General features: G+C 38.0%; 1 protein-coding gene across 5 annotated transcripts in view; it reads right to left on the reverse strand.

Annotated features, from left to right (window-relative positions):
• The window catches only part of RNASEH2B (ribonuclease H2 subunit B), a 67,966-nt gene extending 45,090 nt beyond the window's left edge, over positions 1-22,876 (reverse strand). Inside the window, exons 1-3 of one of the 5 annotated variants that reach the window (XM_054586298.1) lie at positions 22,572-22,871; positions 21,055-21,176; positions 19,751-19,883 (exon numbers count right to left, since the gene is read on the reverse strand). Coding sequence is in view for 1 of the 5 variants with exons in the window: in XM_054586296.1 (XP_054442271.1) it covers positions 22,572-22,635 (64 nt within the window). In the remaining 4 variants the exon portion in view is untranslated. Of the gene's footprint in view, positions 1-19,750; positions 19,884-21,054; positions 21,177-22,571 lie in introns of all 5 variants that reach the window. The other 4 variants (XM_054586299.1, XM_054586297.1, XM_054586300.1 and 1 more) reach the window with 4 other exon arrangements.
• Between the last annotated feature and the right edge of the window lie 472 nt (positions 22,877-23,348).

Raw genomic sequence — 23,348 nt, forward strand, 5'->3', positions numbered from 1 at the left:
ACAAGTCAGTGTTTCTCTCTCTCTCAAATCAATAAATAATTTTTCTTAAAGCAGTAACTGTCAGATGTGATAAAAAAGGAAAAATGTTTAAAAGATAAAACTACACAGTAGGGCAAAAGTAGGTTTACAGTTGTTCCTATAGAAAGTTCCTATAGTAATTGAAGAATAAACTGTGTACTCACAACTATAAACCTACTTTTGCCCAGCCCTGTTTATTCTGCCTATAAGAAACGCACTTTGAATATAAAGATTAAAAGTAAAATGAAGTAACAAGATATGTTGTGCTTCTCATGCTAACACTAATTAAAAGAAAGATGAAATTACTATTAATAACAAAGAGTATTTGCAGGGATAAAGAAAGTCATTTCATAATGATAGAAGGCTCAAGAAGAAATAATCCTAAATGTTTATGCTCACAAATACAGAGCTTCAAGATGTACAAAGTTAAAACTGATAGAACCCTTTGCTCCATGGCTAGCCTCTGGCAACCACTAATCTGTTCTACATCTCTGTAACTGTCAACTTGAGAATGTAATAAATCATACAGATTCAATTTTAAGACTGTTCTAAGACTTCCATTCCTGCAACTTGTAAGAAAATGTAAAGGATAAAGTTTAACACTGTTAAGGACTTTCCCCCCAAATTAAAACAGGTTACGGTTTTCTCTCCCTTTCTCCTTAGCTGTTTTTTACTTTTCCGGCATCACATAGCTTCACCATTCAAATCTTTTAACTTTAAACTGGTAAATTATTGATCTTTTTTTTGTTTCCTATTACTTATTTCTGTAGAAAACCTGCCAGTTCTCCTTTAGCATTCCCATTCCTCTGGAGCTTAAAATAATTAAAATTTACAAACAGCAAGTCTAAAAAAAATTTATAATAACAAGGAAAACAGTGTTTGCACTTTTTCCAGGAACAGCAGCAAATCAAGATTAGATATAGCCTAAAATATCAAATTATAAGAACTTTGTAATTACTAAGTACAAATAAATACTGACATTAATGTGTTCTGTTGTAAATGCCAGTGTTCTCTGAAATACACTTTGAGACATATCAGTGTAGGTAACATTGAAATATCAATTTAGTAGGGGGAAAAAGTCATCTTTTCTCACACTGCCAACAAAAGAACTTGCTTTGGACTGATTCTTTCAACACAGAATTCCTAGTGAGATACTATACTCAAGTTTGTTTGGCCTCTCTTTCTTCCTTTTTTTTAAAATTATTGATTTTTTATAGATAGGCAGGGACGGGGAGAGAGAGATTGATTTGTTGCTCCACCTATTTGTGCATTCATCAGTTGTTTCTTTTATGTGTCCTGACCAGTGATCAAACCCACAGCCCTACTATATCAGGATGATGCTCTGGCTCACTTTAACTACAGAATGCATTTCAAAATTAACCTCCCCTGCTTACTTTGTTCATTTATTAATTACTAATTAAAAAATGTAGATCCGGCCATTACCCATGCGGAGCTTTTGGATATTCCAGACTCAGATACTGAATCAAATAATCACACAAATGTAGACTAAAAATGCAACAACTGCTATAAGAAGAAATACATGAAATATAAGACCTTCAGTTAGAGACTATAACTTACATAAGAAAGTCTGGAAATGCTCCCTATGCCTACCATTGGTTCTTTGTTTCGATGGTTAAGGATTCAAAGGAATTATGCATTCATTTCACTCCTGAGCCAAACCCAGTCGTTTAAGTATACTTTATTGATTATGCTATTAGAGTTTTCCAATTTTTCTCTCCCCTTTCTCCCCCTCAACCCTGCAACCCCTTCCCACCAGCATTCCCCCCAAACTTAGTTTATGTCCGTGGGTCATACATGTAAGTTCTTTGGCTTCTCCATTTTCTATACTATTCCTAACCTCCCCCTGTCTCTTTTGTACCTACAATTTATGCTTCTTATTCCCTGTACCTTTCCCCCCATCCTCTCCTCTCTCCGTCCTCTCTGATAACCCTCCATGTGATCTCCATTTCTATGATTACTGTTCTAGTTGTTTGCTTAGTTTGTTTGTTTGTTTTAAGACACAGTTGTTGCTAGTTGTCAGTTTGCTGTCATTTTACTGTTCATAGTTTTAATTTTTTTCTTGAATAAGTCCCTTTAACAATTCACATAAGAGCATGGTGATGATGAACTCTTTTAACTTGACCTTATATGAGAAGCATTTTATCTGCCGTTCCATTCTAAATGATAGTTCTGCTGGAGAGAATAATCCTGGATGTAGGTCCTACTCTTTCATGACTTTAAATACTTCTTTCTAGCATGTTCTTGCCTGTAATGGAGGCGAATGTAGATACACTTTGCTTCCTTGCACAACCAAAAGAAGGAAAACAACAAACTTAAAAAACAACCAGAACTGCCAGAAAATTGAACTGTATGGAAATCCAACGACCAAGGAGTTAAAGAAGAAACATTCATCCAAACTGGAAGGAGGGGCGGAAACCGGAAGTGAGGGCAGAGAGGCTGCACAGCAAGGCAAGGGCTGGCAGACTGGACTTTCCCACATTTGTGTGCGGATAAGCTGGGAGGAACGACTGAGGGGTGAGACAGACCACGCAACCCATGGTTCCAGCACCAGAAACTAAAACCTCAAAACCTCTGGCTGTTAAAACCTGTGAGGGTTGCTTTGGCAGAAGAAACTCCCAGTCTCACAGGAGAGTCTGTTGGAGGAGTCTACCAGATCCTAGAACGGACACAAGTCCACCCACACAGGAATCAGCGCCTGAAAGGGCATAGTGCCCTTGTGGGAAGCAAGGGAAATGAGTGAAAGCAAGGTCAAGAGCCCAGCAAGTGGCACTGTTTCCTCTCTTACCCGTCCCCCACACACAGCACCACAAAGTAGCAAAATGGATTGCCCCGCTCTGGCAAATACCTAATGCCTTGCCCCTTATAAGTTAACAAGTGCACCAAGACAAAGAAATAGGACCCAAATGAAAGAACAGGTCAAAATACCAGGAAAAGAACTAAGCGAAAAGGAGATAGCCAGTCTACCAGATGCAGATTTCAAAACATTGATAATCAGAATGCTCACAGAAATGACGGACTATGTACTCAAAATAGAGGAAGAAGTCAAGGCTATGCAAAGTGAAATAAAAACATACAGGGAACCAACAGAGAAGAGAAGGAAACAGGGACTCAAATCAACAATCTGAATGAAAGGAAGAAATAAACATTTGACTGGAACAGAATGAAAAAACAAGAGTTCAAAAACATTAAGAGAGGCTAAGGAACTTCTAGGACAACTTTAAACGTTCCAACATCCAAATTATATGAGTGCAAAAAGGAGAATAGGAAGAGAAAGAAATTGAAAACTTATCTGAAAAAATAATGAAGGAGAACTTTCCCAATCTGGCAAGGAAACAGACTTCCAGGCAGTCCAGTAAGCTCAGAGAGCCCCCAAAGAAACTGGACCCAACGAGGAAGACATCTAGACAAGTCATAATTAAACTACCCAAGATTAAAGATAAGGAGAAAATGTTAAAAGCAGCAAGAGGAAAGGACACATTACCTACAAAGGAGTTCTCATAAGACTATCAGATGAAAAGCATATTTTTAAAATCTGAATTAGGCACCAATATTTGAAAATCAGGTGATTTTATATAAAGTGCAGCCTTCAAGTATATTTCCCTAAATATGAAAATCAACTAGGTAGAGACTGTGCTTGAACTATCAAAACACCTAGCAACAACAAACCAACAAACTCACTTTGTCAGACTGCAACTACCACTCTCTAGTTGCTCTTAGACCTCTGCAGTATTTTGTACACGCATCTTATGGTTGGATGATTATCAAATGCCATGTCTGTCCTTTGTAAACTGCCTTCTCACTTGCTAAATTTTATGTACCCAGAGCAGGATCTAAGAAATACTAGGTGCTAAATAAATAACCATTTAGTAATAAACAACACCCTCTTATTGAATCTTTTTTTATATTACCAACTTTCTCTTACTATTCTTGGCACTGAAAATACAGCTATGAATTGAAGTTCCTGTACTCAAAGAAAAAGTGCCTTCCAATCCCTTCACCTTCCCCTGTCTACTTCTTCTCCATGCTAATCCATCAATCCCTATGCTCTGCCCTCACCTCTCAATCATCCAGTCTTACGTGACGGGGAGTAAGACCAAGATCTGCCAGAACATGTAGGCCCTTGGTCCGAAATTGTGGTGTCCAAAAGAAATAAAATGCATTCCACAAATGTGAACCACAATGTGACTTAAAATTTCCTAGAAGACACACTACAAATAGGTCAAAAAAATTTCAGTGGCATTCTTCTTAAACAAATATACCTAAAATATTTCCATTTCAACATGTAAAATTTTCATATGAAATGTGTTAGCATGTTGGCTAGGTTTTCATAGATGCCTTTTATCAGACTGGGAGAGTTCTCTATTCCTACTTTTTTGCAATATATATATGTATTTTTTTATCATGAAAGAGTATTAGGTTTTTTCAAATGTTTTTTTCTCTGGCTATTGAGATACTCATATGGCTTGGGCCTTTATTTTATTAAAATGTATATTTACATTGATTATGGTTATGTTGAATCAACCTTACATCCCTAGGATAAATTCCACTTGATCAGGGTTTATAATTGTGGATTTGGTTTACTAGTTGTTGAGGATATTTTTATCTATGTTCAGAAAAGATATTGGTCTGTAGTTTTCTTTTCTTATGCTGTCTTTGGGTTTGGGGTAAGGATAATACTGGCCACATAGAATGAGTTGTGAAGTTTTCTCTCTTTTTCTATTTTTTTGAGAAAATTTGGAAAGGATTGACACTAATTTGTTCAATGTTGAGCAGAATTCACCAGTGCAAACTATCTGGGATTAGGCTTTTTCTTTTTTTAAATGGGAAGATTTAAATTTACTAATGTAATTTCTTTAATTGTTATAGATCTATACAGAGTGTCTATTTCTTATTGAGTCAATTTTGGTAGTTTATGCCTTTCTAAAAATTTGTCCATTTCATCAAAGTTCTTTATTTTGCTGGCTATCCAATTGTTCATAGTATGCCCTATGATACTCTTTCATTTCTGTATAATCAGTAGCAATGCCTCCGCTGTCATTCCTGATTTCACTACTTTGAGTCTTCTCTTATTGTTATTCAATTACAGTTGTCCCAATATTTTCCTCTTTGCCCTCCTCTGCCCAGCCCAACTCTGCGCCTACAGTCAATCCTCACATCAGTGTCCATGTCCACAGGTCATTCATACATGTTCTTTGACTAGCACTTCCCCTTCTTTCAACCATTATCCCCACCACCACTTCTGGTCACTGTCAGCCTGTTCCGTGTCTCTGGTTCTATTTTGCTTCATTAGTCTCTTTTGTTCATTAGATTCCTCTTATAAATGAGATCATATGGTATTTGTGCTTCACCACCTGGTTTATTATTAGCATAATGTTCTCCAGTTCCATCCATGTTGTTGCAAAAGACAGGAGTTCCTTCTTTCTTTCTGCTGCATAGTATTCGACTGTGTAAATGTACCACAGTTTCTGATCTACTCATCTACTGATGGGCACTTAAGCTGTTTCCAACACTTGGCTATTATAAATAGTGCTGCTATGAACATAGGGGTGCTTAAGTTCTTTTGAGTTGGTGTTTCAGGATTCTTAGGGTATATTCCCAGCAGTGGAATTGCTGGGTCAAAAGGCAGTTCCATTTTTAATTTTTTGAGGAAATTCCATACTGTTTTCCATAGTGGCTGCACCAGTCTACATCCCACCAACAGTGCAGTAGGGTTCTCTTTTCTCCACATCCTCACCAGCAATGTTGTTTGTTGACTTATTAATGATAGACATCATGACAGGTGTGAGGTGATATCTCATTGTGTTTTTAATTTGCACCTCTCTGATGGCTAGTGATGTTGAGCATCTTTTCATATGTCTATGGGCCACAAGAAAAATAAAGTACCTAGGAATAAATTTAACCAAGGAAGTAAAAGACCTGTACTTGGAAACTATAGTACACTGAAGAAACTGAGGAAGATACAAATAAATAGAAGCATATACCGTGTTCATGGATTGGAAGAAGTAACATCATTAAAATGTCCATACTACCCAAAGCAATTCATAGTTTCAATGCAATCCCTATTAAAATACCAGTGACATTATTTCACTGATCTACAACAAATAAAACAAAAATTTATATGGAACCAAAAAAAGACCCCAAATAGCCTCAGCAATCTTGAGAAAGAAGAAACTTGGAGGGATCACAATACCTGATATAAGACACTACTACAAGTCCACTGTAATCAAACAGTCTGGTACTGGCTTAAGAACAGACAAACAGATCAATGAAACAGAATAGAGAGCCCAGAAATAAACCCACCTCTATGGTCAATTAATATTTGATAAAGGGGGCACAAGCATACAATGGATTAAAAACAGTTTCTTCAATAAATAGTGTTGGGAGAACTGGACTGGTACATGTCAAAAAAAAAAAAAAAAAAAAAAAGAAACTAGACCACTGATTCATAGCATTCATCAGAATAAACTTAAAATGGATAAAAGACTTAAATATAAATTGTGATACCATAAAAATCCTAGTGGAAAACATAGGCAGTAAAATTTCAGATATACCACATGGCAATATTTTTGCTGACATTAACTCCTAGGGCAAGAGAAATAAATGAAAAAAATAAACAAATGGGACTGAAGAAACCATCATCAAAATGAAAAGGGTACCAACTGTATGGGAGAAAGTATTTGCCAATGATACATTAGACAAGGGTTTAATCTCCAAAATATATGAAGAACTTAGTATGACTCAAAACCAGGAAGATGAATAATCCAATCAAAAAATGGGCAAAGGACACCTCTCCAAGGAGGACACAGAGATGGCTCACAGACATATGAGTGGTCTCTCTTTATTCAACAAAAATAAAATGCATTCCACAAATGTGAGCCATATGTCACTTAAAATTTTCTTGATATTACAAATAAGTCAAATAAATTTCAATGATCTATTTCTTAACCCAATGATATATTGCTTGAAAATTTGTCAATTTTGTTCATCTTTTCAAAAGAGTCAACATTGGTTTCACTAATTTTTCTCTGTTGTTTTACTATTCTTAACTTTCTTTATTTCTGCTCTAATCTTTATTTCCTTCCTTCTACGTGTTTTGGATTTGGTTTTTCTTCTTTTTCTCGTTGCTTAATAAAGATTAGGTTATTGATTTGAGATCTTTTTTTTAACACAGAGCTATATATATTGCTCTAAACAGTGCTTTACCTGTATCCCTTAGGTTTTTGATATACTGTGTTTCATTTTCATTCATTCCAAAGCACTTTCTAGTTTCTGCTGTAATTTCTTCTTTGATCCATTGGTTATTTAGGAATATATTGTTTCATTTCCACATATCTGCGAATTCCCCAAATATTCTTTTGTCATTGCCTTCTGTTTTTATTTCACTATTTTTGGAAAACATAGTTTGTATATTTCATTGCTTTAAAATTTATTGAGGTTTGTTTTATGATCTAGAATACGGTGTGTTCTGGAGAATGTTTCATGTTCACTTGAGAAGAATATGTAGTCTACTATTGTTGAGGTCTAGTTGGTTTTTATAGTGTTGGTCAAGTGTTCTGTTCCCTTAATAATCTTTTCTTTAATTTTTTACCCATTTTGAAAATGGGTTATTAAAATCTCTCACTATTACTGTTCAATTGTCTTTATCTCCCTTGAATTCTGTCAGTTTTTGATTCATGTATTTTTGGACTCTGTCATGAGGTATATACATGTTTATAATTGTTCTATCTTCTTAATAGACTAACCTTGTTATCATTATATCTCGATGTTCAATAGCAATTTTTGTCTTAAAGTTTATTTCATCTGATATTAGCCATTCTAAATCTCCTTTGATTACTGTTTGCATAGTATATGTTTTTCCATCTGTTTATTTTCAACCTATTTGCCTCTGAATCTAAAATGTTTATCTTATAAGTATCACACAGTTGGATCATGCCCCCTGCCCCATCATTCTGCCAATTTCTGCATTTAACAAGAATGGTTAAGGCATTTACATTCCATGTATTTACTGAAAAGCTAGAATTTCCATCTGCCATTTATTTGTTCTCTATATGTCATATAGTTTAGTTCTTCTAGTCCTCTACTAATGTGTTCTTTTGTATTAAAAACATATTTTCTAGTGTACCATTTTAATTCCCTTATTTCTTTGATTATATTTTTGGGGAGAGTTCTTTTCTTAGTGGTTATCCTGGGAATTACAATTAGCACCTTAACTTCCAACAGTGTAGTTCAGATGAATAACAACTTAAAAATTTCAGTAACATATAGAAATTACCTACAATATATTTATTTTCATCCTTACCCTTTGTGCTATTATTATATAAGTTACCTCTTTATGTAAGCCCATTAATAGTCTATTATTGTTATGATGTATTTTAAATCAAATAGAAGAGTTACAAACAAAAATACATTGTACTATTTCTTATATTTATCTATGTCTTTATCTTTTCCAATGCTCTGTATTCTTCATGTGGATTAAAGTACCATCTGGTGTCTTTTCCTTTCTATCTGAAGGATTCACTTTATGATTTTTATCGGTCAAGTCTACTAGTGATGAATTCTCTCAATGTTTATCTGAGAATGTCTTAGGTCTCCATTAGTTGTGAAGGAGATTTTTATAATATACAGGATTCTGGGTTAAAAGTGTTTTTCTTTCAGCATCTTGAATATGTCATACCACTAACTTCTGGCTGCAATGGTTTCAAATGAGAAGTCAGCTGTTCGTGTTCCTGAACATCCTTTAGTTGATACACCATTTTCCATTGCTATTTTCAAGATTCTCTCATTTGTCTTTGGCTTTTGACAGTCTGAGTGTGATATGTGAAGGCATGGATCTCTTTTAGTTTATCCAACTTAAAGTTTGGTGAGCTTCCCAGATGTGTATATTAATATTTCTTGTCAAATTTGGGAAGTATTTGGCCATTAATTCTTCAAATATTCTATCTGTCCCCTTCTATCTTCTCCTTTCAGGACCCGTTATACTTATGCTAGGATGTTTGATGTTGTACTACAGGTCTCTGAACTGTGTTCACTTTTCTTAATTCTATCTGTTCCTCAGGTTAGATAATCTCAATTAATCTGTCTTCAAGTTTGCTGTTTCTTTTCTCTGTTAGTTCTTGAGCATAATAGTAAATTTTTTATTTCAGTTATTATAATTTTCAACTCCAGAATTTAAATATTCTTTCACAATTTCTCTCTTTATTGATATATCTATTTTATGAGACATGAGTGTCATGTTTTAATTCTTTCAACATAGTTTCCTTTAGTTCTTTGAGTATATGTATAATATCTGATTAAAATCTTTATACAATAGGTCCAACATCTGCACCTCTTCAGTAAGTTGCTATTGTCTCTTTCCCCTGCACCTTTCTGAGCCACACTTTCCTGTTTCTCTATGTATCTCATACTTCTTATTTGAAAACTGAACATTTTAGATAGAATAATAATTAATGTACAGTTCTGGATATCACACTCCCCTCCCCCAACTCACCTATATTTGTTGTTGTTGCTGCTTTTTGTCATCATTGCAGTTTTTGCTATTTGTTTAGTGACTTGCCTGGACTAATCCTCCAAAGTAGGTATTCTCTGTAGTAAGCAACCACTGATGTCTCAGTTAAGTTAATGGTAAGCTAATTATAGAACTAAGATTTCTTTAAGAATTGTGAAGCAGTAAGTTTCCCATCATTTGCCAGTGCGTTGGGGTATAACTTCAATACTTAAGCACTTTAATCTTCTGGCTTAGCTTTTAATTATTGCTTGCCTAGGGCCTCAAAGTCAGTCAGAGGTGAGATGTTAAGGTACTTTCAGCCCTTTGCTGGGCATGCACACAGCTGTGAATATGTGCACAGCTTTCTAATTCCTTAGGAATATGTCAGAGCTCTTTAAAGACCCTAACTAGTATTTTATTGGCTTACCTTCCTTTTAAGCATTGTCCCCTCAAAGGATGATAAACAACTGGCACTGATTATTTCTGATCAAGACCCTGGGGATAGGGCCTTTCCTGCAGAGCAAGTTCTGAGCTCCATCATGTCCAAGTGATAGCAATGCCCTGTGAACGGGACTTTTCAAGGTAGCCATGAAACAGGTCAAATAGTGAAAATATTCCAAGAATGAAATTTTTGAGGAGTTCCAAATGAGGCCTGCCCTATCCAGTGGTTGCAAGGCAGCTGGTTTTTTACAAGTACCATGTTTTCAACACTGCTGGTTTTCAAGGCTACTGCAGTCCTGAGCAGAGGGAGATGGGAACAATGTAAGTTACAATGCCACAAATTATACTTAATGAGATTCCGCAGTTTTTTCTTGAATAAACACTTATTTTAAGAGTTCTGAAAAAGTTGATTTTGGCCATCTTTTTCAATGTTTTCATTACTTTTATGAATTTACCCTCGCCAGATTTTGAAAGCTTAGTATAAAAAAAGAAATCCTGTTGCTTTAACACTTCTGATAAATTTCTTAGTCTATAAATTTACTGGCCTACCTTAGTCCATAAATTTACCTGGCCTAAGACACACAAAATTACCCATCACTATAAATTAAAGGTTCTATCAAAGTTAGAGTTTTTAATTTTCATTTACATTTGGAAAACCCTGGCTCATCTTTGGGCTGCTAGTTCCTTACCCTCCAGACTTGGAAGCATTTTTTTTTTCCTAATTTTTACTAGCATCTAGCACAGCTGAAGGATAACTAAATTAATTAGGGGGAAATCTGCTTTTAGGATAATGGGAATCAGAAAAGGAAGAGAGCAGGAATGTGGAAAAAGGTTCTCCTCTATAAACTACTTTGAGCTGTTGCTTATTTCTTTTAACAATATCAGCGTAGGAAGTGTACAATATCTGGAGTCAGGCAGGTGCATAATCCAATCTCAGCTCCTCTTCTTACTCGGCAGTGTGACCTTGAGCAAGATAGTCAGTCTTTCTGTGCCTCAGTTGTTTCACTTATAATATAGGTATAACACTAATTATTTTACAGGTTTCTGTTAGGCTTTAATAAAATATAGTAAAAGAACCTAGAACATGCAAGAAGCACTCAATTGGGAATCAATGTTCTTTCTCTCAAGTACATGGAAATGTTAAGAGTATGCAGAGAATAATAAGATCAACATATAGAAGTCAAAAAATCCCAAGTGCAGAATTACCTAAGGGCCTAACAATTAGCTTTTAAAGAAGAGATAACTTAGGACCAGTATATCCTTTTTAAAAATCTAAAACACAATGCATTTTATGTGCAAAAATTAAGGTAACATAGCAAAGTACCCAGCAGAGTTTCTGGTACATGGAATACACTCCATAAATGTTACATAAATGTGTTGTTCAATTTTAGAAAAAGCAAGTTTTGATACTTGAGGAACAGAACTTCATTTATCTAGAAAATTTACTCACGTGAATCACTTTTTCTGAAACTCTGCTGAGTAACATAAGACTTCACCTTATTTTTTTTTAAAGAGTAAGCTTTACGCTTTTTTTTTTTACTGTTTTCTCTTACGTAACAGATGACATAAACCATGATGGCTAAAAGAGTGTTTTTACAAAAACAGAAAAAATTAAGACCAATCAGAAGCAGGTACTCAGTCTTCGGAGCCACTTCAAATTCAGTATCTTAAACTTCCCAATTACCTCAAGCCCTGCCCCTCTAGTTTCTTGTCAAACCAGGTCCACATCAGTTTTCTTATAGTCTCTATGTTCTCTGTAAAGATTACATTTTGTGTCCCACTGGTCAGCATTAATTCTTGCAGCAAATCTTCCATCTGTTCATTATCCTGATCTAATTACCTCAACAAAACTGATTGCTACTTTCCTGACCTTTGAACATCAAAGAAAATGTACCGTGACAAAGATGTAACTGTGTTTAATGAACGTAAACAACAAACAACTACTAATATTTATCAGGCATTTACTATACACAGTCAAACTTTAGTTCTCGAATGTCTCCCATCTCGAACAATTTGGTTCTCAACCAAGTTGTTCACAGAAAAAAATGTCTTGGTTGTTGAACAAAACTTCTGTTCTTTACCCAACAACCCTTTCATACTGATACTTGTATGATCAGTCACATATCTCAGGCGACAAATGCAGGAAAGAATTCAGGAGTATGAGTCAGTTTACCACTAATATTCCTGTTGTTTCATACTTGGTTTTTTTTTTGCTCTTGTTGCGGCTTATTATTATTGAATACGTACAGTACAGTAAGTCAGCATGGGTCCTAAGAAGGTTAGTGATAGAAGCAAAGTGAAAAGTTATGAAAACAATGATAGAACTTAAAAAATAAATTGTAGATTGTATGATAGATGTGTTCACATGTCTGATCTGGCTACTGAGTATGGCACGGCAAGATCAATGATTAATACAATTTTAAAACATAAAGAAGTCATCGAGTGCTAATGTTGCTAAGGATGTGAAAGTGCTCACGAAACAAGTCACATGTAATTGAAGAGGTAGAAAAATTGCTAATTTGGATAAATGAAAAGCAATTAGTTGGCGAAGCAGAGCCCTGGAAGGAATGCTGAAAAGTGATTCATTTCAGACTAGTAGGGGGTGGTTTGATAAATTTAAGAAAAGAAGTGGCATTCATAGTATAGTGAGGCGTGGGGAGGCTGCCAGTTTTAGCAATGTAGCTGCTGCTAATTTCGTGACAAGATTTCAAGAGTACATAGAGGCCGAGGGATTTGTTCCCCAACAAGGTTTTAATTATGATGAGAGAGGAAAAAGGTTCTCCTTTCTGGAAGAAAATGCCAAAGAGGACATACATCACACACAAGAAGTCACTGCCAGGACACAAGCCAACGGAGGACACGTTGATATTATTGTTGTATGGGAATGCAAGTGGGGACTTTAAATTGAAGCCTCTATTCATCTACCATTCAAGAAAAATAATGTCATTAAAAACAAGATGAATGCAATGTGGTGGGTAATAGCAAAGCTTGGGTAACCAGGCAATTTTTTTATTCAGTGGATTCATGAAGTGTTTGCCCCAGGAACAAAGAAGTAGCTCCAGGAAAAACAGCTGTCACTCAGAGTACTTCTTGTAAGGGACAATGCCCCTGCCCACTCTCCAGGCTTCAAGGCCAATTTGGTGGAGTAGTACAGCTTTATCACAGTTAGGTTCTTGCCACTTAATAATACAACTCCTCTCATCCAGCCCATGGACCAGCAGGTCATTTCTAATTCTAAGAAACTCACAAAGGCACTGTTTCAGTGGTGTTTTGAGGTGACTCCTGAAACTAATTTAACCCTCAGGGAGTTCTGGAAGGAATATTTTAATATTCTCACTTGCTTACGGCTCACAGACAAAGCTGTGGACAGGGAGGGAGAAGTATCCTCCAGGACCATGCAATCAACCTGGAAGAAACTGTGATCTGAGTCTGTTGCTGAAAGAGACTCTTAGGGCTTTGATGGTGATGTCTGTTGTGGGGGATATTGTGTCTCTGGGCAAGTCAGTGGGTTTGGACGTGGATGATGATGATATGGAGGAGCTGGTGGAGGCCCACAACACTGAGCTGACAATAGAGAAACTCCTAGGCCTTCAGAGGGAGCAGAAGCATACAAGAGCTGAGGGGCTCTCTTCAGAGGAGGAAGAAGGAAGGGAGGATATTTCTACTTCACTCATCAAGGAAATGCTTGGGAAACAGGGAGAAATGCAAAATTGTATTGAGAAATATCACCCTGACAAAGAAGTAGCAAACCATGCAATAAAGTTGTGCAATGACAATGCAAGGTTTCACTTCAGGCAACTGTTAAAACACAGGGAAAAACAAACATCATTGGATAGGTTTTTAGTGAGACAGAGGTCCAGTAAGCCTGAAGGAAGTTCTAGTGGAACAGACAAAAGAAAGAACCCCAGAGAAATAGCTACCTGTTTCTATGGAAGGGGGCTCCCCTTCCAAACAATAATATCCCTCCTCTCCATATTCATTCATCAACAGCTCTCAACGTTAAATTAAGTTCTAGTATATGTAAATTTTCATTACATAGTGAATCAAAAATATATACATCACTATATATTTGATTCCCCTTTTGTTAAGTTTTCATTTACATTTCATGTCCTTTTTGTTTTTAAAGTATTTATTTATAGATTAAATAGTACATTAGACATGTACTGTATATAAAAAAGGTTAAAACAGGAAATCATTTGGGGATCTGGAACAGATTAATTCAATTTATATTATTTTGAATGGGAAAAAATGATTCAGTTTTCAATTAAATTTCTTTTCAAAGTCTCCTGAAACAAATTAAGTTTGAGAACCAAGGTTCCACTGTACCAGGCAATGTCCTATATATGTTATATACGTAATCCTCATATTTCTATAAGGTAGGTACTATTTTAATTCCCATTTTTTTGGATGAGAAACTTGTCCAAAGTTAAGAAGCCTATCTAAGGTCACAGAGCTGTTCCAATATGTATTTTTATCTCTCTCTCTCTATATATATATATAAATATTGAGAGAAAGAGAGAGAGATATCTCTATCTCCACACACACACACATCTCTAAGATTTAATATCAGGCAACCAACATTATAAACTATAACACTTACAGACACTCTTAATCTTAAATCCCATCCTTCTTAACTGAAAAAAAATGAACTGCAGTTCTGAAGCACAGTATGTATCTTGGTCTGACTGTTCTATGACACAAATATCTCAAATTCATCTTTCCTCCTTGTTCTGTCCTCCTCAGCCTTGAGTACCAGAGCATAATCTAATCAGCTGCCCCAACTTCAGTCCAGGCAGTATTCCACACTGCCAGAGCTGTAGCAGAAGAAAAAGGAAGGAGGCGGGGCACTGTGGAGTACGAGAAAGAGACAAATGCAGGATCAAAAAATATGTAAAGGATGAGAGAAATTCGTTGTGGAATACAAGAAACATCTAGTGATAAAAACAGATAAAGTTTGACCAATGATAAGAAAACTCATCTTCCTATTAAAAATTGCAATATCCTATATATAGCTGCATACACCCCCAAATTATCTATGATGTTGTAATGCTTCAAAATTAGGGTACATAGCATGTATCAGCACATAGACTTAACCATTCTATCCTTTTCAAAGTTAGTCATGAAGTACATGCCAAATTAGGATAGTATTTATCAACTACATACTATAATATGGGCTGTTGTACAGCTGATATGAAGTTGTTTATCAACTAGCTTTTAAACTTGGTAGCTCTCCCATTTCCTTCTCTTAGTTAAAACAAGTTTCTCCATGTCACTTAAAATTCACAGACTAAAGACAGGAGAGAGAGCATCACCTTTTTGCCAAGTGCTCCTATGACTTAAAAGCGATAGATTTGTTCATGACCCTGTCTGATTTTTGGCATGCAGCAGATAAACTCTGAGAACACACACCACATGGAGAAGAACAAACACCAAAGCACCATTCACTTTATATTTTTAAATACCATATCAAGGCTACTCAAAAGATCTAACAGGAAAAGAAAAAAAATGATGAGAGTATCATTGTCATGTTCTGTGTCATAAATAGGTCCCAGTTCATCTTCTTTAGACATCAGCCATTAGCATATACTCAGAATCCCTGGTTCCTTTCTGCCTGATCACCAGATATCTCCTTGGAACCACTCTGCTAAGACACAAAAATAATACATGGAAGACATAGCACCATAATGCTCGAGTTCTTTGCCATTTCTGGAAATGCTAATTTCAGTAATAACTACATGCCTTCTCTTCCTAAAATGTTAGCACTGCCATATAATCTGAGTCATTGTCCTGACTTTGAAGCTCTCAGCTTCCCCAAACACTACAGGAGGCACACCAAGAAAGCTAGACAAAGGCATGCACTAGAATGATAATTCCCAAGTAATAGGTTCCTCTAAGCGTATCTTTTTATTCTGAAGCCTTGAAGAAAAAATTAAAACTGGCCTTAACCAAGACCATAGAAGATAAAAATCTCCATTCTTCTAGGGTTGCCCCTATCAACAGCGTTGTTTCTAGGAATGCCCTATACACCAAAGAATGAACTGACAAAAAAAAACTTCAGGCTTGTAGCAACTCAGAGCCACAAAGACCAGCAATATAGACAGATGGCACAAAGGCCTTGAAATATCTGTGAAGCAGGAAAATTCTGGACAGGTAGAAAGAACAGACCTAAATGGCATGTCAACAACAATGAGACTGGGTCCAGGAAAGGTGTGCCCAGTCCCTGGTCATCAAACAGCAGGAACTCCTGTCCTTCCTGGTCTTCCAAACTCTGTAACTGACAGCTACCACCATTCAGTCAGCAGAATGGCCTTTGGCACATAGGAAGGGTCCTGGAGGTCACAGGAAAGCCAGCAGCCTATGCCACTTAACTCCCACTGAATTTTGGACAGATTATTTTACTTCTCTGAGTCTTGCAAAATGGTGATAATAAAGCTTGCCTTGACTACTTCCCAATGTCACTGTGAGGGTCAAATACAGTAACATACATTGAAGTGTATTATAAAAGTATAAGAGCTTTTAAGAGGATGGGCTTCCTACAGTTACATAAACCTTAGCTAAATGAAAGAAAGTATAAATTATAGCCAAAATAAAACTCTCCTTACAAATAAACCTCTACCATAATGGTATGCCACCCAGTCAAAGAAACCACCTACAGCTGAGGAACTCAGAATGTTAAGACTGAAACAGGCCAAGTCACAAGTGGCTCAGGCTTCTGACCAGAGCTCAGTCACACTAGTCAGTGATGGAAGCAGCTGGCTCTTGTACCATCTTCACTCTTTCCTTCTTCCAAGAAAGCACTCTCTACTCTCATGTATAGCTCTGTCCACCCTCTCTGCTACCTTGTGCTTGTCATGGAGACTGCTGTTCCCTGGCTACAGCTAATACAGGACTGTGGGGTGGGGTTCATGTGATCACAGCAGGGCCAGTCACAAGGCTATTCTCAAAACTTTAAAACTAGAACTAAGAGGAGCAGCTGCTCCCAGCAGACACCAGGGAATCTGAAGCTTGGGTGCAGTGTGCAGCCAGTTTCCCACTAAATAGAAGAAGCTGGTTTGAGAAGATGTTAACTCTCAGAAAGGCAGCTGTTGCTGCAACACCTGAGTTCTACATGTCTTATGTATATAGACCACCCCACCATCCCTGCCCCCAACACACAGCTGCCCCTTCTAGAAATATGTGAACTCTCTAGGAACTCCTAACAAAATGTTAAATCAGGTTTTGTAACACAATTAGGATGCACTGCCCCACGTTAAAGAAATAGTATGCAGATGCATGGTCCATTCAAACTGGCATCTCCTTCATGCCAAAGGATATTTGCAGGGGACCGTGATTATCCTAAGTAAATTCAACCTAGAATGGCTTTTAAAACATCTTAGCTTGCCATCGTATCCATTATGGCTCTGTGAATTTACCTTTACCTCTCCTGCATCTGTTTGTATTTTCAGTCTTTATCTATTCTTAAAGATAATTCAATCAAAATATACAGTCTACCTTGTGAAAGCAATGCTTATTTGGTATATTTGTTATAATTTAAATAAATTCATAATAAGCCTTTTCAATGCTCAAGGTATGACCTACAAATTCTGTCAATTTTGTTTGTGTGGCTTATGAGTTTCTATCTTTACTAAAATTAAGAGAAAAGATATCTCAGCCTCTTATCTCTCCGTCAAATCAATTTAACTGTCTTTCTCTAATTCTATGATTAAGTTCAGTGAATAAAACCATAACATTCTTGTATAACTCCAATATCCCTGAGAGTTTTAATGAATGTTACAGAAAATAAGTAGAAAGAGTAAATAGTGAAATAGAGGTAGAAATAGAAAAATTGGAAAGAATTAAGAACACTGAATTCATCCTGTGATAAATACAACATAAAAAGACTGGGAAAAATATTTTCAAATTGTTATTTCTGGGCGGTAAAATGATGGACAAATTCTTTTCTCCCTTTTTATTTTTCTGCATTACTAAAATTTCTTTTTTTTTCTTTTTAGGATTTTATTTATTTTTTAAGGAAGGGAAAGGAGAAAGAGAGGGAGAGAAACATCAATGTGTGGTTGCCTTTGGTGCATCCCCTACTAGGGGGAAGTGGCCTGCAACCCAGGCATGTGCCCTAACTGGGAATTGAACCAGCGACCCTTTGGTTGGCAGGCCGGCACTCAATCCACTGAGCCACACCACCTAGGGCAAAATTTATTTACTGGGTAGGTATTACTATTCTAAAAAAAATAAATAACTAAAAATATACTCTGAAAAAATGTGTAATGAAAAGATAATTGGTCAAAACTGAGCAATGGATCATGGCAGAGCCTTACTAAATGTTGTTGGGACTCTAGACCGTTGCAGGAAAATCAGCTCTGGCTAGAGACCTCAGCCAGTTCGCAACCCTCCTTGTTTCAGAGGTAGACAACAAAACATAAAGTTCTGACCCTTTCACCAGGAAGCCCATTCCACTTTAGTAGGCACACATACCTAAAAAAGAAAGCCACTTTTAAAAGATATTTTTAAAACAAATATAAAGGATCTCTGAACAAAAAGGCTGAAAGTCCGAAGTAGCATGCTCTGATTTCAAAGAAACTGAGCAAGGTTGGGCTCTGAAGCTTATGGCCAAAGTTCCCAACAGTAAGAAGCTAAGTGGCTACTCAGGGAAAATGGACCTGGATCCTCCCCAACTACTAGCATGTATTTAGTGTTCAACACATATTTATATAAAAATGATAGTGAACTGAGCAATCACAAGGAAATGTGTAGGTGACTGAAGAGGTACCATTAACTTACTAATGGGGAAGAGGCCCACAGGGGAGGCTTCCTGGAGAAGGTGACACTTGCACTTCTTTAAATGATAAGTAGGCATTTGGCAGACAGAGAACATGGAGAAGAGCAGGCCAGGGTCCAGGCATACATAAAGTCAAGAGTATTCAAAAAAAGAGAACTTGGACTGGGGCAAATGGCTTAGCTTCTCAGAAACTAAAGTGCAACTGAACCTCGAAGACAGGGTAGTTGGACAGAAGTGAAAGAAAAAGACTGTGTAAGCAGAGATCATTGCAGGAAGAAATAAAATGTAAGACATTCATTCTTTCATTAAGCGTTTATTAAATGCTTACTCTTTCCCAGACCCCGGCTAAGAACTTCGGGTGCAAAAGAGAGCTCCCATGTAACTCAAACCAACAGAGAGTAACCCCATGAGACTGGCACTGCTCTCCCCAATTTAGAGATGAGGAAATTGATGCTTGACAATGAGCACACTATTTCTCCAAGAACACAAAGCTAATCAATAGCACAAATCTAGTTTTAGGTGTGTTTTATTATAGTCATGCTTTAGCTATTTGTTTCTTAACATCATGATTAAAGCTTAGAGGATATGGGGAAAACTCACATAGCTCCTACTCCGCTCTTCAAAGAAAAAGTTATGAACACTGCTTACTTTCTTTTTATGATTTTTTTTCCTGCCCTGGAGGATAAATATGCAGGACTCATGAGTTCTTACTTATAAAATGTCCCAGGTCTTTGGAACAATTACTAGTAGGACAAGACTGGGCTCTGGAAACAACCTGATTACACTAACTGGCAGCTGATTAAGTCCATCCACTTCAGAATGTGCTCAAATAGCAAAGGGAGTATATCAGTGGCCAGTGAGAAAGGTAAGTCAGGTTCCCACCAAAAAACATTTCATAAAGACAAAGCCAGATTCAGGAGTTGTGCAGAAATATTACACATGCTTTATGCTAGAAAACTCAGACTCCCACACTGCTGAAGGCCTGTAGACGACTACTCAGTAAATGACATTACCTTCCAAGAAGCTGAGATTAATTATTCAGAGGTTGTCTAAAATCAGCACTTGAACTGGCCAGGTCTGCCCACAACTTCCTGCCCAAGGGCTGGTCAAGCTAAGTGCAGGTTCCTCCCATGTGAATAAGCTCTTCTGAAAGTAAGGAAGGAAAGTAAGGAAGGAAAGTAAGGAAGTCCACAAGGTATATTTCTAAACACAAACAGACATACATGCATACAGTTTGACGGAAAAAAAACTGCTTAAATATTCTTTCTAAGATTAACCATGTACACTTATGTAAAGGAAGAAAAACGTTTTTTGCTTTGTTTTGTTTTAGGGTCACTGAAACGTCATTTCTGTCTACTGCAATTCTTCTTGTGCCACATATTTTTACTTTTGTTCAAATAAGAGATCTTCTTGGGGACTTATTAAAAAGCTACAAGACTCTAATCAATAATAGTGCTGATATAAATGTTCTCCATCATTAAATAGGAAAATTAGTTTTTCCTTTTAAGCTTTAACTATTTAATCAGAACATAATTCTCAAGCTTGCATTCCTATAATGCTTTCAAATATATTTTCGCATTCCATTTGGAGAGGCTCTGATATCATTATTTGTAATTGTTATGGCACTTCATATAAAGGCTCATTACTGTATTTGGAGTGTTTAAGGTAGGCAGGCAAGTCTGGGATTCTTATTTCCCAAAAAGTAACCCATCCTCTATCCCCTCAAAACTTGCATTACTTATGCTGTATGTAGGGAAATAAGTATCAAATACAACCCATCCTAAAATACTTTTAAACATGTATTTGCATGAAATAAAGGGCAATTACTTTATTGCAAAATTCGTCTACAGTCCAGTTTGATCAGGGGGATGATTAAAGAACATTTTCAGCCTTAATGGACCTAAATGAGTTTTGTTTTTTTGGTTTGTTTGTTTGTTTTTGCATTGTAAGCTGTCCTGAGTTCATTTCTGTCCTTGCTTTCTTTTATTCCTCATACATTAGGGTTTCCCAATATTTTAATAGTTCCTTTGAGATGGCTAAGTAACAGGATTCAGTCTCTGTTCTGAGCTGGCTTTCCACATTAGATTCCACTCCAACTTAGTAGAACTGACAAACATACAAAACTTAAACTACAGAAAAATATTTAAAATACGACCTAAACATTTAATTGTAGGGCAGAAAAGAGGGATGGAAACTTCTATCGTATTTCAAAGAGTAGAGATATTATCTTATACAAACTAAACCTGCAAAATGCTAGTATTCCCAGGGCATTTCTGAGAAACATTTAAGACCATTCTAAATTACAAGAAATGCTTACCCTGCTGGGGAAAAAAAGCAGTTATGTCTCCACTGGCCTATGAAAATCAAGGCCCCAGGTCTGACCACCTCACAAGTATCCGTTCTAAGCTTCAGCTTTTGCTGTCCTGGGATATTTGAGTTCTTCAGGCAAATGGAAAACAAGAGGCAAAAGGAAAACAAGAGGCAAAAGGACCTAAATAGTACTTTTTAAAATTTACCCTTCAAGTTATAATACAATGCTATGGTAGGCAACTCAATAAATAAAGTAAATTAAGTGTTGGGAAAAAAAGTGTCATCTCAAGGTTCAGTGGCTTTACATTTGTCTCATGGGTAGATCTCTAAATTTCTGTTAGCTGTTGGTTAATGTGCTCACTTTTCAGTATATAGAGTAAGCTTTTCAGATTCTCCTTCCAGAAGTTTTCTGAAACTGAGCACAAACTGCGCCCATCAAATAATTTTAATATAAAATACTTCTCATATAATTTTTGTTTACTAAGGACCCAACTTTACTGTAGCTGTGGTGCTCATTCAGCCGAGGAAGGGTACAGTCTCCTCCCCTCAAACGCATAATTTACTGGAGTTGATTTCTTAACAAATACATGTGTAGCCTCCAATGTTATGTCGTCATATTAACGTATCATTCTACAGAAGGGCCAAGCCTCTCTGGCTTTCACTCCCTAGTCCCAAACTCCTTTTATTCTGCCACTTAACGGGGCCCACCATGTATGGCAACTGACTGGTCATCCCAAACTACTATAGGCTCTGGACAGCTGATCATGAGGGACGGGGCTGAAAGACCCGACTTCAGCAGTTCTGTCATTACTTAATGACCTGAACCTGTCTAAACCACCCCATATCCTAAACCCTACCACCATCCTGCTTCCCTCCCTCCTCGGCAGCCAAGGCTTGTCCAGGGCAGAGGCCGTGTTTCCCCTGCCATTTCGGGATTACTGAATCCTAGCTTCTAATCCAGTAGAAGCCCAGACGCAGGGCCCAAAGCCGAGGGGGGAAGAGAACACCAAACTACATCTCCTTAGGGCAAGACCTCCGGGCATCACAGCGCACCCCAAGTCCTTGAACCCACTCTGCGCTCCACTGGCTGAAGGCCGCTCCCAACAGCCCACCAGAGTCACAAAGAATGGAAACGAAGCCGGATCGGGAAGCGGGGGGAGGGGGACGGGGTACTCGGTTTCTGCACTTTCAGCTTTGTGTTTTAAAACCGCAACTGGCTGTAACGTGTGACCAAGAAAAGGAACAATGTGTTCAGGAAAAGAATCTGGTTCAGCACTCGGGGCCCAGGGGCGCGCAGAGCCTGGGCGGGCTGTGCCTAGTCTCAGTGAAGGCGGTAGGAACCGCAGGGGTGCACACGGGGTTGAAGGCTGCAGGAGCCAAGGACCCGCTGGGAGCGCGCCTGAAAGCCCCTAAAAGAAACCAGCTCTGGCGCCTCCCTAGAGGCACGACCTGCGCGCTCTCGAGCAAGCCGCGCAAGGCAGAGGGCGGGGGACCCAGCATGCTGCCCTAGGCGGGCGTGTTTACCTGGAAGCAGGATCACGTGCTGCTGGGCGCCAGGGCCTTCCCGGTAGTCCACGGGGCTAGCCATGCAGCCTGCCTAATCCCGAAGCCGAGCACGGTGCCTGCGGGCCCGGAAGTCGCCGGCCTTAGCTCTGGAAAGACCGGGTTTAGCGGCAACCCGCCGGAAAACGACGAGAGCAGGGTCTCTTCCGGGTGGCGCGGTGCGTTGACGGCCTAGAGAGGCCCAGGAGGAGGCCAGCCGTATGAATTCGGTTTTGTTTCCGGAGCCATCGTGTTTTTAACTTCCGGAGCCGGATGCGTTTATTAACGTGAAAATTTTGCGCCAAGCAGGAAGTGGTCTGAGTGCTGGCGCCTAACCGTTGGCAGGGGTTATGGTCGCGACCTACCCCCTCCACCTTCTCCGCTAGTGGTAGCTGCTCACCCAGGATGCGGAGTGACGCTGCACCCACCCGCGGCGGCGGCGGGGTCACCTAGAGCCAGGTCATTGCACCCAAGGGCCCTCCTACCAAGGTGGTGGCGAGGCCGAGGGACAGCCAAGCGCGGTAGCAAATGAGGCCGGACTCGGGGGAGGGGATTGGGGCCCCAAGATGGAGGGGAGCGTTCGAACACACCTGGCAAGGGAGGAAAAGCATCGAGCGAGTCCGAGTTAATGACAACTGCTATCATATCTGAATCCTTACGTACTCTTGGTTTTCAAGGTATCTTGATCACCAATTGTATTCTACGTAGGAATTAATGTCAGAATAGTGTGTGCTTTGTGATTCATAACACATGTAATCA

The sequence above is a fragment of the Pteronotus mesoamericanus genome, unplaced genomic scaffold (genome assembly GCF_021234165.1).
Source record: "Pteronotus mesoamericanus isolate MK-2021 breed Mesoamerican mustached bat unplaced genomic scaffold, CSHL_Meso_final contig_94, whole genome shotgun sequence".
Lineage (NCBI taxonomy): Eukaryota > Metazoa > Chordata > Mammalia > Chiroptera > Mormoopidae > Pteronotus > Pteronotus mesoamericanus.